Source organism: Rhynchophorus ferrugineus, unplaced genomic scaffold, assembly GCF_030347505.1.
Source record: "Rhynchophorus ferrugineus isolate W39M unplaced genomic scaffold, kcgeb_rfMv2 rfM6, whole genome shotgun sequence".
Classification (NCBI taxonomy): Eukaryota; Metazoa; Arthropoda; class Insecta; order Coleoptera; family Curculionidae; genus Rhynchophorus; species Rhynchophorus ferrugineus.
This window is the reverse complement of record NW_027472585.1, coordinates 46,716,956-46,737,811: the sequence shown is the minus strand read 5'-3', so window position 1 is coordinate 46,737,811 and position 20,856 is coordinate 46,716,956. Positions and strand designations below refer to the sequence as shown.

Genomic DNA, 20,856 nt, shown 5'->3' with positions numbered 1-20,856 from the left:
GGGTTAATATTCGTTAAAAGAATGTAATAGTGCTTAAGGAATTGCGTTCTTTTTTAAATATGTGGAACACAACTTTGTCGGGCTAGAATTATGAAGGGCTATAAGTTAATAAAATAACGTAGTTCATATTCTATACATTGCAAATAATTTGGTATTATTTTAATAATAATGGTTTTCTAGGCACAAATCGGTTCTTGATTTGTACGTTAGGGAGATATCTATTTCATAAAAAAATTGAGAATATTTATATATACTACCAATACTAAACATCACATATTCACAAAAGAAAAAGTTTTATATTAGATTTAACCATTATGTTAGATCCTTAGACAAATATACCTCGTCTTTGAAAATATTTCTAATTTCTATAAACTTGCTATATTTTATTCGCGAATCCTGGGGTCATATATAGATTTTATTACAGGTATTTTATTGATTTAAACAATTATCACGAGTATTGTCGCAGCGTTAGTGACATCCTTGAATTATGTTTCGAGCTAGATAAGAATCATCGAATTATATGTGTTTTACGGCACAGCTATAAGATTCCTCTATAAGAAAAGAAGAATTATAAGATAAGAAATCTTATTTAATATCAAAATGTCAAAAAATATTTGTAACTACAATTAAAACTTGTCATATTAATGTATTGTAATATTTATTTAGTATTTTAGTTTATGGTATTAATAACCATGGTATAATTAAACAAAATTAATTTCATTGCTAAAATGTAGTGAGTACAAATAAGTTTTAGTGTTTTTGTAATTTTACAGTTTTATTTAGACAAATTACTACAATATATTTTGAAAATTTTCTATTTTTCTTTTTGAGAGTATCCAAGAACAGACCAAATTTATACTTCTTGGCTAGATCATGAATCATCGACTATAATAAGTGGTAGCCAGAAGAAACATGCCTGGTGAACACGACGGATGGGGTTGGGTTTTTCATTTATTGTAGCATATCCGCAAGAGCGGTTAAGTATGGTTTCTAACATGCAAATCATCAGCAGTATACAATAAATAATATACCATTACGGTGATTAACGCAACGCGTCACTTTATTTAATATATATTTTTATTTTTATTTTTAAAAAGGGATTCACGCAATATAAAACAATTTTTCTTAAAAAATAATACATTAAAACACTTTTTATATTGAGATAAGATGTAGTACAGAATAAAACAGTTCAAAATGTTTGCTTTGAATTAAACTAAAGCTACTACTATAGCTTATAAAGCTTCTAAATTTTGACATTTTTTTGATTTAGCAAATTAAATCCAGACTTTAGGTTATTGATTATCTCCAACAGTTAGGGTTTATCTAGAGAAACATTCAAAAGATTTTGTTTCAATATAGCCCTAACTTGCATGTTCATCATTTCATTCTCTAAAAAGTTACCTTCGTTGACATAACATTTTTTAAACCCAGCATATTTAAGATAATATTGAGAAATACATACTGATGTATTTTCTCGCACTCGTCTTGCTTGTCAATTAATCCAAATACATAGGAAAAGTAGTAAAAAATTAATTGTAAAATAAGATTGTACTTAGCGTATCTAATAAAGATGTTATAAAAAATATATATATATTTAAGATAACTGGTGAGAGCAAGCGAATGATTTAATAAGGCCACTAAAAACTATCTGGTTAAATAATTTTTTGTCGCTAGTCAACTACTAGTCTCACATGTAATCATAATAATTATTATAATAAGCCTAGATCTTCTTGAGCTACAGTGGAATCTCATGGAATTATCTCAATATGAATGGTTTGTTACTGTCTACATATTACAGCTTATAGATTACTTTTAAGTAAATAACAATATAGAGTAAAAAATAGCTGAGAATCATAATAATTCTATTTACAATTTAACTGATAATTAACTTATTCGCAATTAACATACGTATAACGAATGTAGTTAATAACTAATAAATGTATGTGTATATTACATTTTTTATCTATATTTTAGGCGAACATAAACTTAAAATGGAATGATTTAACACGGTTAACTTATTAAGATACTCATAAAGAATCAACTATAATTAGTGGAACATTTTAGGTGACTCCTCTTAATGTCTTTATCAATTCTTTATTTGATCTTTACCGACTGAGGGGTTTTGTAATCTACGTCTCGTACTATATTTAAGGCAATTTATACGAATTTATTATAGGATCTATCTAAATTAAAAAAACTTGTTGGAAATAAGTGCCTTGCAATGTGATATTTTTTACTGTGTATATTTTCGAAATTTATAAATAGAAATGTGGAAGAAAATGCAGCAGTTGCTCCAATTACTCCTTATAATCTATAACTGAAACAATAAGCCTAATCGGCCAAACTGCAGATGCTTTCGTTTTTCTAAAGAATTTTATAATCAAAACTACATCTAACTCTTTCTGACGCTCAATTCTTCTTTATGGCTCCGATATTTTGACTCTGAACATCTTTTTGAGTGAGGCTATACTCAACAATAAGACAAGATACTTGATCTGGGGCCTTGATAAAATAAGCTTTAGATGTTCTTCTATATGTTGTACCAAACAGGTATAGAAATGTTTTGACAACATGGCGAAGGGGCGGGTAATAATAATTCACTTCAATTAGTAAATTCAGACTAGTAAAAATGAATGAGAGTCTTTATATTTCTAAGAATAAATAAATTTATTAAATACATAGGCTTTATTTTATTTGATTTTTCATAAGACCGAAAATCTTAATTTATGCTACACAGTCAAGATGCCATGAAATTCTATACTAAGTTACATTTTAAAGATAGGGCAAATGAATCGTTACTTGCCTAAATTAAATATTATTTTAATAAATCATACAGCAACATTCAACATACAATGTCAAAAGTCGGATTTGCTGAAAATTCTTATTATCTATTGAAGATGTAACTGTATAATTTAGAAATATCTCTGATGTGGTTCTAAATAAGAATCCAAATTAATATTCCCAGCCTTTTTCTTGAAATAAATGTAATATTTTACATATTCAGTATTGAGTTTATTGTTTTTTTGAGCCCCCAAATCTCCATAAAAAACAAATTATTTATATACCACCAATGATAAAGAACAAGTAAAATAGAATACATGCTGTCTATCAATAACACGTTATTTATTCCCTTAGGATGTATAAAATTCATTAGTTAATTGACGTTGAAAACGTTGTTTTATATTTGTTTTCCAAGATATTAATGTTATAAATAAATTTCTAGGTATAACAATTTTTGAGCAACTACATTCGTTTATCATGGAAACCTATGAAGTCGGAATGCAAATATATTCTATTTAGAACCACATGTTTTAAATTTATAGATTAAATAGTTGTTTTTTGAGACTGATTTATTAGTACAACGTTCAGGATCACAATAATTAATGTTAATAGAAACGATTCTAGATCGATGATAGGTCCGTGGTAAATCAATCGTCATCCAATGAATTTTCTTGTGGTATTTCTTTATCTCTTCGTTCCAGCATCTTTGAAAAGTCGTCGTCAAGAGTTAACACGTTCTTGTTATTCTTACAATCGGTGATCATACTGCAAAAAAGTCAGTGTTAGTAAAGATATGTCGTAAAATAATTTTAGATTCAATTAAAGCAAAATAGATTCTGCGTAACTGTACCGTTTATATCTGTCATTAAAGATTTGCCATAAGAAATATACTAATTCATGTAGTATATAATTATTTTGTCATTCGCATTATAAAGCACAAAAAAGTGTTAACCATATTGATTCATTTTATTATTAAAGATCTCGTTTAAAGAGCATGTAATTGTGAAGATTGCCAAATCATTGAACAAACTTACATATTCATTATTAACAGTTATCATGTTTATGTCAAGTTCAGTCCGAATCTAATACGTTAGATGGTTATCGCTGTAATAATTTTATCAAATATGCTAAACTAGTATAATGTAACTTTTCAATTATTAACTAAATGGGATCAGATTAGATTAATCTTTTATGAATTTGAATTTTAAATTTCAAGGATGGTTTAATTCAACAATTAAAGAGAATAGTAATAGTCTGTCATCATGGGATCTTTCTGGTTTTATTTCTAACCAATCGCGATTTAACACAACATTGTATCCATAAAAATCTAATTTTTGAAATAATTATATTTAGTGCCACAATTTAATATAAAAATGTTTATAATTATTAGACATTTATAAAAAAAGTTTAAACTACCCTGTTGCTCTGTATTATTTGTAATTTTTTTCTTTACAGTTATAATATATAACAAATAGTAAAAAATATAACATATTATAAATCAAAATTTTGAAAAATGAATTAAGATTAATATTTTCTGTGTTTGTTATACGATATTCATTAAAATGAGTAGTAACACTTATTATATAAATAGTTAAATTTATCTTTGGGTTTCTCCAATATGAGTAGGAAATTTGAAAGCAAGATTGGAATGCTTACAATGCAATATGAGCCAAAAGCTTTAAATAAAGGTGATTTTCAATCAATCCTCCGCCAAAAATAAAGTTGCATTTTGTACCCAAGGCATTGCAAATTTCAGCTGGTAAGAAATTAAATTTGCTTCCCTTGGCGAAATATTGAAAGCCCCCGACTTTGCGATCGAACAGAACTTTCTTTTATTGCCTCACCCTTTTTCAATTGAAAAATATCTAAAACTTAAATTGCCTGTTTTGGCGGTTCAACAATAATAAAGATAAAACATGGAACATAGATATGTAAAATATGCAGTTTATATATACATATATATATGTTGGGGAAAATGTATCTCGGGTTTTTTAAAGCGAATTTATTTATTTAAATTTCAAAAACCATTTTATATACACGGGTTTGACCGATGATTTCTTGCCACTTTTCTGGTTAACCGTAATTCCATCACTGTAGAATTTCGGAAATTTCTGGGCACTGAACACAGAACCAAGTGATTTTCAATAGTCCGTTTTGAAACCAGCTTTATACCATCAAGAGAGTTTTGCAAAGACCATAACAAATGGTAGTTAGATGGGGCGACGTCAAGGACGAATATATGGATGATGCATGCTATAGATGTGTCAAAATGTATCATCCAATCTCATCCAATGAATGGTTTGGACAGGTTCGAAGAGATTATGATGAAGAATTTCCTTCCAACCCCACAAACAATATGGATCACCTTCCTTGTCATCAATGTGGTTCTTGAAAATTTTCACTGTTAATTCATGTAGAACCCAAGCTATTTTTGGTATCCAGTCTTAATTACTGTATATGGTAAATGGCTAATTTCCATTTTTAAAGTGCAATAACTTTTGTAAAGTTGGAGTGATTGTAATTAATTGATTAAATATTACTAAAAAAATGTAAAGCCATCTAATAGGATTTTCTACGTGTAAATATTGCATGCAACACTTGGTTCCTTTAAAGATGATATAAAAGTTTCATGAGTGTGTTATTTAACGGGCATGGAAACGAAATGTTACCAGAAAGATGAGAAAAAATATATTACCTAGTGATTATGATACATTAAATAAGGAATTTATAATTCTTATTTCATTTCAAATATGCTTATCATTTTTAAATTTTGAGAAATAAATACTGATGTATTAATCCCGTACACGCCTTGTATAATAATTCAAGTACAACAGAACACTAGTAATAAATTAATTTGTAAATTAAGATTGTACTAAGCATGTCGACTGTAAGATATAATTAATTAAATATTTTTAAATAAAAAACAAATTACTGATTTCGAGAAATTGGTAAAATATTAGATAAAATTTGTAATATTTGCAACGAAATATGATTTTCTATTCCCTTCATGTTTCAAGTTAGAAATTGTTTTTATTTGGAAAAATTCCTTTTCGATCAAAAATGTACGAAAAGTACGTATTTTTACTGCTTTGTAAGATTCTGTTTTGACACATAGCTAGTGCAGTATTGAACTCCTTGCAGAATAGTCCGAATCAAATCAAAAAAGTGATTTACTTACTGAAGTGGAATAATTTATATTTTTCCATAGTTAGTTCGAAATAAAATTTCAGACTCATTTAAATGATAAGTATTAAAACCTTTTTTACTATAAGATAAATTAAAAGAATCTCCATTTTATTGGTCTAAATAAAAACAAGGCAAACTGTTGCTGATCGAATAAAATAGCTCCCCAGAGAGCAATAAATTTTGTTATTTCCTTATTAAGAAAACCAAGGGATTCATGTGTAACGCCGTTGTAGACAACTATTGGATATTTAAGATTGAAATTAATTTTTGGAATTTCCTCGAGTAGTTTAACCAAGAGAAAATGTCGCTGTACCATTACCAAGGTATTTTATTATTTAATTTTATTTAAAGTAATCGCTTTTGAATTTTCTAATTTCTTAGCTTGAACTTAGAAGCTATTAAGCTCCATCTGACTGACACTAGGTATAAATATATTAACATTAACAATATTGAATATCTTAGTCTCCATTTTGAAAATTTTATTATTCATTACGATTTGGCATTATAATTATTGTTTGCCTTGTTATGACCAGCGCTTTTTGCAATTATGCGAGCTATCAGAATTAAACCATAATTATTACGATAAGATATAATGCTTCGTCACGGTTGATTGTCATATCATTATTTTAAAATTTGTTAACAATGAAAATAATTTCTTTGAATTAACTAAATTAATACAAGGCTATTTATGTATAATATACTCATGTAAAAATACATTTTAATCGATAATCCTGGAAATATTAACTGCCTGGTATATTTTATCTTAATAAAAATAAGCGGACAATAATTCTAGATCATTAATAAACACTATTAAGCAGCAATATAATACAAAATAAAAGATACTAAAACAGCACACATGGTTGCTGTAATAAATGTATTATTAAACATAACGCTAACTGTAAGTTCTTGCGTTTATTTTTTTATGTATACACTCTAAAAATTTAATTATTATAATTAAATTAATAATATTTTAAGGACTCATTTTAAATTTAGTTTAAAAACTCAAATATTATCTAATTATTTTTAAGTTCAATGAATTATAACATTCACCAGTATTTTAATATTAAGGATAACTAAGTTTAAGTCTGTAAGGGAGGCATAAGAGATCTGTTTTACGGAGAATGTGTTATATCAAGTTGGTTTGGTTTAGTTTCAGGCAATATATTCATGAATGATTTCCCTCTATTACATAAACAAGGAAGGAAGGTTGGACTAAATGGTGATTAATGTTATTAAGTTCAATAATATAATAACTATTTATTTAAGTTGTTTATAGTTCAAAAGTACAATTCCAATTTAGTTTAAGAATCGAATTGTTAATAAAGACACGGACGTCGTTTTTCTATCAAATTTAAACTTTTAACTAATTTATTTATTTTATGATCAGGTTTAAATTATATTAATATTTTCTTACTTTAAATATAGTGACTTAAATATACGACGTATATTTCATATAATTATAGAATTTCTTTTATGAAATGTTTTCAAAAATCTTTTATAATTTTATAGCAAAACTTTTTTATAAACAGTTTGTTAAAAAGTAATACAATTGTTTTAAAAAACAATTTTAAATAATTTCTCAGAAATAAATTCACCAGTACGGCGTAAGTAGTCTGACTAGTGTCAATAATCCCACTTTTCATTTTTTATACGCATTATACAATAACAAGCTATATTTATTTATTACAGTATAAAAATATATATATTTTTAGGACAGTGAATAAAATAACTCATAATTCAACATTCCATTAATTGATTGATTTGACTAATAAATAAATGTTATTATTAGTTAATTAAATTATCTATTTTGCCTGTAACAAGGCATGAAATCAGAAATTACTTTATAAATTGTTGGGAGCAAAGAGACTTCCAGCAATTTTATATATAGTATGTATGTGGCCCGTACTGTTAGCTTATTTGATGGAGAACTGTGTTTGATACTTCCCAAAGTAGTTTGATTCGATTATTTCTCTGATACGCCCAGATAACAATAATATTGTTTCATCGCTATTTGTACATTAAAGGCAAGCAAAATACTACCACCTTCTTGTTATATCAAAGTGATTGTTAATTAAGTTTGTCTATACAGGAAAATATATTGGATAGAAAAAAAGTTAAGTATTTCTTCGGACTGGGTTAAAACTAACATTGTCTTTTTTTTTAAATCTAATACTAGCATATAGTTGTTATTTGAAATATTAGCAACGCCTTAAAAATTATATGAGTTTAGTTAAAATGACAAATTATTAAGGGTAATTATATTTTTATAAAAAAAACATATTATGACCTTGACGTACGCGTATAAATAAATTTAACCAGTTTTCAAAGTAACGTAAAATATGTCAAGATGTTAATTATATATATTTAACTATTTCAAGCACACAACGACGGAAATCATTGGTACTAAAATAGCGGCAATTATAATAGAAAATTCAAATTATATATTTAGAACTAATATGATTAGTTAGCGTTATCCTCAATAATATATTTAATCTAATTTAGATCTATTTTAGCAGTACTTTATTATATAATATACAGAACAATATTAATACAATCCTTAATTACAAAGTTATTGGATGTTAAACTAGTAAGCTTCAGAGATCAAATACTGTCTAAACAGTGTCGAACAAGGACAACCAATCTTAGGTGTAACTATAAACAATTTGAATTTTGTGGTAGATATTTTCTAATAAACTAAATTGCATGCAGAGGCATTTATTATAATTAAAATACATCTCTCATGTTGGCATATACAATATTAATATAATATTCATAATTTCAGAAATATACATTGCATTTTCGAATATAATTTTAAAATATTTATATTTGCAAAGTCTATTTTATTAGGATACTAGTAGGTTCTTACTTAATCAACAATTAATTAAATTAAAAGTAAAGTCAATGATGTCTGCAGTACGTAACATGTAACGTGATACAGAAATGCTCAAAACACAAAAGCCAGAAGAAAAAATAAATTACAACTTACCATAATAGCTTTTCCATTTTTTCTGGGTCTCGTTTTCCATATCTTCTTGCACTTATCAAGGACATCTCTTTTTTACAGTTCCTGCAGCCACCGCTTGACCGTTTCCCATAACCTCTGGCCGTGAATAGCTCCATATTATCGCCAACTCTGGTAGCTCTGGGTCTCATCAGTTTTTTAGGAGATCTGATAAAACATAATTATTATAATTCGTCTTAAGCATTTTATGAGCTGCAAACTGTACTCTTTGATATAAATAATTATATTTCGAAATTATTTTCTAAGCTGCAGTACATTTTGAATAAAAAGCTATAAGAAAACGTTTAAATTATATTAATTAAAATATCTAACGAATGGGTATGAATTCTTTGATATTTTGTTGTTGAAAAATTCCAAAACTTATTGTTACAAAAAGTTATAACAGCTAGAAGCGTAGAGGGTTGAAAATCTGCAAAAAAGTAAGTTTGATAAAGTAGAAATCATTTGAAATTTATTAATTAATCCTGTCATTGATAATTATTATATATTTATTTATTAGAGATAAATAACGTACGACTACATATCTATTTGGAACTTTTTTGATAATAAAATGCGAGAAATTAGTGATTGATATGATTCCTAATCGTTAGACTGTGATGTTAAAAATATTAGTTAAAGGATTTGGACATGTCTACCATATAATTCAATTTCCTTATTCATTTCTTATTTATTTTTATTTTTGTCTTCCACTTCATAAATACCATCCAGTTTTAGTAAACGTTAAAAATGTAGATTTCTTTCTCACATATTTAACATTTCCATCAAATTCTCCCGCCAACATCATACATTTTATAAAATTACCAAAATGCACGCGCCCACACATTTCGCCTCTCAATCGGTTTTTTTATTCGGTAAAAATTCATCACACGACTTTTGGGGACATTTTTTATCCTCTATTATCCTTGCTCAGCTATCTATGTCGTTACCACCTGAATTATAAGGTAAACTAAATTGATTTATTCGGCATATGGTACTCTCTACGACCGAGAACGGATAAGAAAACATAAAGGGAAACTGAAAAAACAAATTTAATAACAAGGAATTGCCAAAACGGAAACAGAAAGAACATGACGTTTTGTTTTAAAATTTAAAGAAAACAAAAACGCCAACAAAACCGCCTTAATACTATCTGGGGGGTTATACGGAATTTACAAGTGATAGGATGGAGTAAACTTTTTGCTTTTAAGGGTATTGGTATTTTTTATTGACGAATGCCGTTAAAATTGATTAGCTTCGGTTTGAAAACCTTTAAATATTCATTCATTGCGATTAAAATTAATTTTATGTTCGACATGAGTATTGGCATATAACAACTTACATTAGTATTCTACAAAAAGAAAATGATTTAATTACCATATCTAAATAGTATTTTATTTTGCGTCACATTTCTTTCTCGTTAGAATTTGAGGCACATAGAGTTTTTTTTTAAATCCGTCATATTTCGGGTGCTCCGCAAATCGAACCGACGTCAACGATCTTTCATTTTTTTCATCGAGTTAGTTCCTGAAGGATTGTCTAATTTCGAATTGTTTTAAAATTCACCGCCTCAATTCACGAGACATTCTAAATAACTTAGCTTAGTTTCTGCACGGATGAACACATTTTTAGATCATCGTTCGTTTATAATTGAACTTTTAGTACCGTTCAGAATGCGACAAGAATGATCTGATAAGCAATAAAATATCATTTAAGTGTTTGTCAAATCTATGTCAATGATGGCAGAACTTGTAACTAACCATGTTTGTTTACATAAACTACAATTATGTAACAATGTTGAGTTATTATAAAATAAAAAACTACTAATAATCACCCTATATAAAATAAAATCAGATTCAAAAATAAACAAACTTACTTTACACTTTAAATTCTATATTAAAAATATTGATAAAAGTTTTATAAATTCAAGGATAAACAACAGCTGAAAATAATGATTTTAATATACAGAGAACGAAAAGTTTCAGTTTAGAATCGTCCGTAAGATATGATTTATACATATTTCGTAACTGTTATAACGTTAAATAAAAATCACCTGTAAGATCGTTCAAATTCCAGGTTCGGTACAAACTCGTCAGAAGAGAAATATATGTTTTTCTCTTTCATCCTCGGTGGGAAAACATCTGTTATCAAATTGTCGGAATTATCTGAAATCATTCGGGCTTTCGCCGCCAGAATCCAGATGAAGATCAATGCGTAGAGTGCTACAACATGATATATGGTGTTCGCCATAACTGAAACAATTAATACGTATAAAATTCACATTTAAAATAGTAATAATATTATTGAACAATGTATTCTATATAAATAGTACAATTGGATACTCAAGGAAAGTATATACTCAAGAGGCAGTAAATAATCCACAAAACAAAGTAAGTATTTAAAAACTGCATATAAAAATGTATTCGAGTACATGTGTTATATATATTGAGTATCAATAAGTTTTGTGATTTTATAGCACGTCACGTTTTACGTAAGGTTTTGTAGTAACACTAAAAAAAATTAACAGTTTGACCAAATATATAATATATTACAAATACTATAAATTAATATACAACTCTTGCAAAGCTGATGTGTATTTTTTCCTTTAACGTTGGGTTAGCAACAAGCGATGTAACATCCATCTGCCGTAATTTCTACTGGATATGCACCTTTGAAATGCAAATTTTTCATTTTGTTATATCGACACATTCAGTATAAGCTCCGTTCCAGCATCCAGAAGTTCATAAAATGGAATTTCATATGTTTTAATTGGATTAAAATTGGTAAAGGGCAATCGTTCAATGAAAAAATACGTAGTTCATATAGTCGATACATGAAAAATTAAATACCGGTACATTAACGCTCTGAGACTTAAATTTCATTAGAATTTATCAAAAGCACACACTACTAAATGCTATTACAGATTACGCAGTGTGTGTAAATTGGAAGCTCGTATTATTTCGACCATGTTTAATGTTAATATTAAACAAATGAGTTACTGTCCATTTGCAGTTAAAAAATAGTTTCAAATTTAAAAATTATTGTTTACCTTTTTCGCTCTAAATATCCGCAATATAATTATCTTAAAATGAGTTATAAATAGGTAAATATATTCAACATATAACATATGCTTAAAACAATCCACTCTAAATCTATCAAATTTTAAAAAATTCACGGATTTCAACGTATAAACTAAAAAAGATATAGAGTTCCTATAGAATACACTTCAAGTATGCCTTACAATATATTTACTAGATTTATCATTAATACATCTAAGCTGTATCTGAATATATGAATATATATTATATATATGAGAATTATATTTCATATTTACGTAATAAATCGAAATATTTAGTAAATAATTAGTTATTAATACCAAAAAAACTTATCACATATCTCTGATTGTATTGTCAAACGAATTTATGTTGTATTATGTTTCACCAAAAAGGTGTAAACAAGGACATTCATGCATTATACATTTTGTGGGACTGTCGATCTTTTCAATTCGAAATAGTATTGTTTTTGTATTATTCATGAATGTCTGTAAGTATGGGATTTGTGATATTAAGCTGATTTAATACGAAATCATATTTTTTTAAATACAAAGATAAACATTTTATTGGTTATTATTCTATTGGTATTAAGACATATGGTGTACATATAATTATTATATAATGGAAAACGAATATATAAGATATATCAAAAAAGCAAAGACCCGTAAAGCCGCCAACTGATATAACTTAATATTATTACCTTGTATTTCGATGTAAACATTTCTTTCATCTGAAAACTAATATGTGCTGTGTCCAGAAATATTCTTCAAATTCCTCAAGAAAAAACTGACTGAACTTTATTAGTTATGTATATGGTATATTATGTATTATTTTTGGGAAGACATTAATTATCGACAGATTAACATTTTATAAAAATATATATTTTTGAGCTAGAAACATTTTCATTGTTTAATTTAAATGATTGGGATTAGTTCAAAATTTAATTATGCTATTACGATCATGATATTAGTAAAACATACAACATATATATGTAGTTCCTTTTTGTGAATTTAATGATTATACGTCGATTAATTCTAGCATCGTGTGGAAGATCAATTGAAATTAAATTCGTTTTATGCATATATGTATGCGCTATGGAAGAATAGCAATTAGCTATTCTGCATTGCAAATCATATTTCGGTTTTATCCCCTCTTCGTTATATTTTCTTTTATTTCATGTATATCCACGAGACATAACACTTTTCTCTTTCGCAATTATTACGAATACCGCTATTATTATTTTTAATTACATTAATGTTAATATGTAATAACGATTTATGGACAGAGGATGTGTTGAAGCTTCATAATTTCAAGATGCCCGCTTTGACTATCACCCTAAGGCTATTATTTATTTCAAACTTTGGGGAACTTTCTTAATGATATAAAATTACCGTGTAGGAACTTCGTAAGAAAGTCGTACTGTATCAAATTGACGCCATAAAGGTTTACCTTGTATTTCACGTGCTTAACATTTTATTGTCCCAGTTATATTTATGTTATTTTGTCATTATTCTTAGTATATTTAATATAATCATATTAAATATGCTTAGGTTATTTTAAAGAGTTAAGAGACTTATAATTTTAGAATATTCCTTGTACTAACTTGTACTTTTGTACTAATAGTATTTTGTTGTTTCATTAATATTTATATAATTGCATGATGGAATCAATTTAAAACTTAAGCTATTACATCGTTGTTAAAAATAAATCATAAGAATTGCTTCATCATCGTCCAGACGAGAAGCACTTCTATTCTTCTATGTTATAGTTGTTCTTAATACACCACATAAGTTAATTAACTAAAAGTAGTTTTTTATTAACAAAACAAACAATTCCATGTAAGAGATAATATCAATGAGGATTAATATCAATTAAGTGAATGCGAAAATTAACAATCGATCGTTAAAAGGCGAAAAATTAAAAATACCAATATATAGAGGTTTTATTACAAATGTTATACTATTATAAATGAACTGCGACAAAAGAAGAAGTGAACAAATTAGGTTTTTAAGCGTTTTAATGTTGACATTTATATCAACATTATATATTTTTCATCTCTCAAGTGGTACTTTTATGGTGATAATATGAGGAGTTGTATGCATGGAGTATATCATATGGAGTTATGGTAACGCTGAGTATAGTAATTGTGATCTTCCCATCGGTTTACGTCAATCGATACTTAAGTGGTGAAAATTAAAATTTTGTGTATATGTGGTGTAAGACAGTTATGTAATATATATTACTGAAATTAATTATTCGAGCCTAACTAGTTCAGACACCTTATTACAGTATATTTTTTATATTTATAAATCTTTAATAGTACTTATTGAATATTGTACAATAAGGTTATTGATAATAGTATTGACTAATTGAATATTGTCTGGATGTGACAAAGGATAAAGAAGATCCGCCCAACTTATAAGCTTAATTGTTTTGCGGCAAATCTCAAAAGTTAGATTTGAACTCAGACGGTTTACTTAGTTAACTTTAAACGCTTAATTAGTGCATTTTCACAAGACAAACCCGGTTTTCATTATAGGGGCGGATTAAATGCGATGAAATTTGTCATTTATTATGTTTACATTTGACGCCGTTTAAGGTTTTCGGTCGGGGTAGCAGATAAAATTAACCGGGATATTTCCTGCTAGTTAGATATATCTGTTATTGCGGTGCGTTGCGCTCTAACCGAACGCTAATGTTTCCTTTTCTTTTCACGCCTATTTGGCGAAATCATCTAGTTATGACTGTCAAATAAATCGTTCTTCGTATAAATCTTGCCTAATCTTTCACATAACCCCTCTGTCCCATAATGGAGACCAAAAACAGAAGATTTTATTTGATATATACTTTTGCTTTAATACATTATATAAAAACTACTTTTCTAACAATCCTGGCATAACCATCTACCTAGTTATATATTAGAAGCTATTTACTGTATACTATACCATATTTCATATAATCTTCTAATCAATCGTTTTACAATTGCTTTATTGTCAACTTTTAGTTTACTTCTTCAATTTGAAGAAATATGCAAATGACATATATTAGCGACTGCTTCTACAAGCATGGTAAATTCACCTCGTAGATAAATAGATAAGTCAGAATCAGTAGTTCAAACTAAACTAAATCATCATGAGAGATTTAGTTTAATAAATTTGACAAAAGCGTTGGATATAAACTGCCACTATGAAAAGTAAAAATGTGATCAAGCTTTATATCAGGAGAATGTTTGGTTGCCGTTCATAAAACCCGTGAAATCCAACATTTTAAAAGTTTTAAATGGAAACCGCTACTTCACTCGCTGTATTCATTATCAGACCATTATTGTTTCTCAAGCCGATAATGGTATCGAAAAATCGTTGCTAAGGATGAACAATATTTTGAATAAAATATATGTTTATTAATTTTCTGAATCATGAACAATGTTAAAACCTATTTATATGTTCTAAATTTGAAAAAATAATAAATCAAACTTCTTTACAAATTTATTTTACACAATTATAAAAATTTTCATTCAATATTCCACAAGTTCTCTAAATACCATAGATCCTATTTATGTGAATTTTAAATTTATTTTACCATTAGGATTTATTTTATATCAGAACCATACTGTAATAGCATAGATACAGCATATATTAGAGCAATAATAATATGTTTGCATGAGAGGTTTTCAAATAAAGATAAATATTTTTCCTCTAAGAGGTATTATTTGATATATTTTACATTGTTAGTATAAATACTTTGAAAAGATAAGTGAGGAATATAAATGGTTATTATACTAAATATATTTTTATTGAATAAGTGTATTATCATATCGAAAAACTACAAGTAACTATTATAAATAATAATTAGTTTAGATAACATATCAAAATTACATAAAATTAGATAACATATCAAATATCAAAATTTTAAGTAAATAAGGAAATTTGGTTGAGAAAATTCAGAATGTTACTAATATGAATGTGAAGCTAAATCTGGTGTAAACGTAAACACATATCTAGAATAAAATATGTTAGTACTAATCGCGACATGTTTTACTATAGCTTATTATTTCTACCGTTAATATAATTATGGTATAGAGGAGATCATAAATTTTATTCAGGATAAAAATTAGGAAGAAATTTGACACGCACTACAATAAATTACCCTTGAAATATAATTGATCTTACTATCATTAGCATTTCAATGGGCAATGGATGGCATGACATTCCCAATGGAGCTGACTCATGCACATAGTCACGAGCTTTTTCACGGAGACGGCCCACACTATTAGGTTTCATTCATTATGAAATACTACAGGTAATTCTCTGTAAAGCATAGCGGTTACATAATACTGTCATCGATTATATGATGTATATGAACAGAAAAGATCTGTTGAAAAGCTTGTGACAATCTGTGATATTCGTAATATTTTATTTATTTATGAATTATTTTTCTATCTTTAACAATTAACTTTTCCACCACTAGATATTTATTTAGAAGGGTCCACTATGACTTACTTGTTTATTACAGAAATTATATACATATATTAAATAACAGTTTTCAATAATTTTCGAAACTAGTTTTTAGATCACATCCGCATATTAAACCCGCTCCAGAATCCATACTATATCTAAGAATAGAGCAGCACATACATTTTAGAACAGACTTTTTCTCCTTATATCTACGACATTACGTTTTCTCTCTACATGATTCGGTTTAGCGTTTTTAGTAAGAGTTTTTTAAATTGATCGATAATACTTTTCTTCATTTAATAATTTCCTCTTAAGTCCATAAAAACTTCGTGAATTTGAAAATTCCTTTTTAATATATTTTACAGCACCTGTCTAGTTATTAACCCAAAACTCAGTGCCTTTCTGACCTGTTTAGTTCAATCTGCAAATTTTCTCACTCTGTAAACCGTACGCGAGTTTACTTTTATTTTGAGTGAGGTTTTCTTATAAATAATCAACAAATGCTTAAACTTTTTGTTTTTCATGGATTTCTAGAAAGAAATACGAATTCTGAACATGTAATTTTAAAATTTGTTGTTATCTGTTAGATCCTGCAAGGAGTTATGTATGGATTCGTTTTTGATTTCGAATATTTCCTTGTTTAAACTTTGTGTTAAAATGTTTAATTTTTTTTCAGAAGTTCAACGTTGGATTTTTTTTCGTAATTTCACTAGTACAAAATAAACAACACTTTGCAAATAGTTTACCATTTTCTATGTTGAATATCGCACAAAAAGAACTAAATATTTTGACCTCGATTTGATCCATTTTAATGATATTGAGCCTAATAAAAATGTTATTCCACATTTGTTTACAGTAACTTTTCATACATAACGATTTCATATTCAGAAAGTAACACTAATTTAAAAAACAATCATTGAGTTAGCCTTAGTTTGCATTCATTATGAAATTTTTCACCGCGTAAATATACGCTCTATGTCTAAATCGCATCTATGCAAAAACGTCATGTCCATAAAGTTTATATATTTACGATATAACTTTTTAATTGCGTAATGATAAATTTTATTGTTTGTTTATTTGTTTGTACGCAATTCACACGACCTTCCCAAGTTCAACATATATTTAAACATAGAATATTAAACGTTTCCTCAAAATAATAAGTATGAATTAGTTTGTAAAGGCAAAGATCAGTCTCAGCTTGAACCTCTTCTTCAGTGTTGAACCGCAAAAATCCCAATCTAATAATTAAGACATAATAGATGCTCTTTTTCAACTTTCCCGGTTTTCTTAAAAATTAGAGTTTACACTAAATACAATTTTGCCTGAACATTTTATTTATTCTTCTTTAAATACAGTTCCTTTTCTTTGTTAATATTAATAATCTAAACAAAAGCATCAATTTATTTTTTAGCTATTTGAGAAAGCTTGTCCTGCCATACTAATTAATCATTGAACACAGTCAATATTGTAATTTGAATAAGCCAACAAATTATAATTAACATTTATGTAAATATTGTGACAAATAAAGTCTGCTCCTTTTTCAGTGATATTGATATATACTTTTTGGTATAATACGAAGGTCATGCTATAATCATTGAGAATATACAGATTGTTCTCAGAATTGTTATTTGCCATACTTATAGAATCTTTCAACCAGCTGCTTGTATCAATAATAATTCAATATCAAAAAAGACGTGACAGTGATACCAGTTTCTTTCGTTGATGGATTGGTTTCTTTCTCCTTTCTTTTAGAGCTCTAAAATTAGCCAAAAGTCACACATGGCCAAATCTGGTGAGTAAGGACAAATATATTTAACGGTTTTTTCTTTCCGGTTAAATATTGAAGAACAGCTGTTGCTCTATGAAAAATCATGGACTTTATTTTGTTCTTTTGTAGATTTTCCTGTCTTTGATTTGTAACAAGGAATGCTTCTCTTGTCATTCCTTTAATTTCGTTTCAATTATCTACTTCTTTGGGTTCTTTAAGCGCAATAAAAAAAGAATTCCTATTTGTTTGTTCTTATATTCTTCATCGTATTATTCATATTATTCTTCGTTCTTAGAGTCTTCTCGTCTAATACAATTTTTTAAAATTTATCATGCAATTATAAATTACTTCTCGATTGATTGATATCTAGTTGCTGATAACTTAACAAACTAAACTAATATAAGATTTAACACTATTAATTTAATATAAATAAGCTATTTAATAATAGTCTTGCATGGCCAACTAGATCCTTTAGATTTTCAATAAATATAGCTTCTCGTATCATTTATTATAAATTTATTTGTAAATTAAAGCCGTTAATTTTAAGAAAGTGGCTCCACAAATTAAATAATTAATTTTTTTAGTATTGTAATAAATTATTTTTAAACCAAATTTCTTTAGATACTTTATATCGAAACAACGGTCACGATTTAAAATTTAATTTTTAATAACAGGTATATTAGCAATTTCCTGAGAGCTATTAAAACAGTTTCTTATGGAATTCGTGAGAGAAATACTAAAGAGTATTAAGCCCCGAACTAAGTATCGTAATTAGAAAATTCGGTAAAAAAGAAACAGAAACGTTTTTGCCTGAGATATTGGCTTACGATTCTAAAGATTTAATTCTTGATTTTAGGTATATTCACATAATTTACATGAAGCTTTAATAAGATGTATACGTATAATATACACAATAAGCAATACCAGAATAAATATTGAAGAAAATATTCTTGAAAAACATTTTCCGACTTTACAAGTTAGTTATTAAAATCGAATTTGCTGATGCAAATGTTTGTTAACAAAATAAATCTGAAATCATTCTACCGACTCAATTCTTTTCCCTCTACTTATTTTTAACATATATTTCTACCAAAATGAATTACAAATAAAAACAAGTTAAAAGACGTGTCGTTCAAGAAAAGTATATTAAAAATACAGTTGAAAAAATATAATAAAGAACTCAAGATAGATTTAGTAGTTACAATTGATAGTAATAACAGGAGAAACAATTTTATTTCATATATTTAATAATTAACTTTTATATATAAAATATTAGCGATAAATTGCGATAAAAATAAAACTATAAGTATTGCTATCAATAAAAAAGTTATTTAATTTTGAAATACGCTATGATAAAATAACTCTGAAATTAAATATGCATTCCCTGTACATTCCAATATATAGTTCCACAAATTGGAAGTCTATAAAATTGATGAACATTGTTTTCCAGAAGTGAATCTTTCAGCAATAAAAGAGCCCGCTGTCAGAGAGAGCTTTTGTGTAAGATGGTGCATTAACTTGGTAAAATCTGATTTGTTCTTCTGCAAACCAGGTATATTTTTACATCTAGAGGCTCCAAAATGTTACTGTTATGGTCCGTGTTTATTATTTTACCAATTCATGAAGATTTCTTTTGTATCCAAACACTGACGCTAACAACTCTTTAACATCTTTTATAGATCAAATGATATGATCATGATCATAAGATAGAACAAAACTTCATTTATAATAATGGCACGATGCACAAAATGATTTACAATACCATACGTTATTTGTAATACGTGTCTATAATAAAATGTAATCATAAGATTGTTAAAAACAAAACTTCTCGAGATTTATTAATAGTCCTGTCGACTGAAAACATAAGTTAGCATTTTAAGACATTAAATGACCTATTTAGTATGCTCTGGAAAAGTTTTCTTGTCAATTACTATTTCATAATTTTGTGATTAAATTAATGATAGCATATTAGGGACTAGAATACTGAAAATAAAAGATGTTCGACTAAACTTCAGTGAATATTCGAAATGTCCTTCCAGAATTTAAATTTTGCACATTAAACATAACAATATACAGTTGGGGCGGGGGAGTTGCTGATTTCAAATGAGTACAAAAGTTGTAAAAAGTTTATGATGACAGTCATTTTCCTTTTTATAAATCATAGCATTTTTATATTCATAACAGAACACAATTTAGATATAGATTTTTTGCCATTTTTAATAGTAATATTTCAGAAACAACGAAATTCAACTTCAATGTATCACAATAATCCACTCTGGATGCTTTTCATATAAATTTGAGTTAATTCTGCGATTCTATAAAACTAGTTTCATTGTAATACGAGATGCGCATGTTAACAATTTCGCCATAACTCGTTAAAACGGGAAGCACATTAAAATAGTTCTCTAAACAAATTAGTTTAATCATACCCGTAAAACTAATAAAACGTTATTAACTTACATAAGTAATCAGTTTTAGTTGCCGCCATCCAATCACGTTAATTTAATATTGCGCTAATTGTCTTCTAAAATATGTTTCGAATTAGTATGAAAACGGATACAACATTTTGTCCCTTATATAACCGTTTTATTCCGCCAGCCTTTTGCCATGTTTAGC

The 20,856-nt window shown here is 27.3% G+C and overlaps 1 protein-coding gene across 1 annotated transcript in view; it reads right to left on the bottom strand.

Annotated features, from left to right (window-relative positions):
* Positions 1–2,642: 2,642 nt before the first annotated feature.
* The window catches only part of LOC143198396 (uncharacterized), a 32,544-nt gene continuing 14,330 nt past the window's right edge, over positions 2,643–20,856 (bottom strand). Inside the window, exons 2-4 of the mRNA XM_076407577.1 lie at positions 11,019–11,217; positions 8,954–9,136; positions 2,643–3,546 (exon numbers count right to left, since the gene is read on the bottom strand). Coding sequence (XP_076263692.1) covers positions 3,429–3,546; positions 8,954–9,136; positions 11,019–11,217 — 500 coding nt within the window. The 3' untranslated portion in view covers positions 2,643–3,428. The remainder of the gene's footprint in view (positions 3,547–8,953; positions 9,137–11,018; positions 11,218–20,856) is intronic.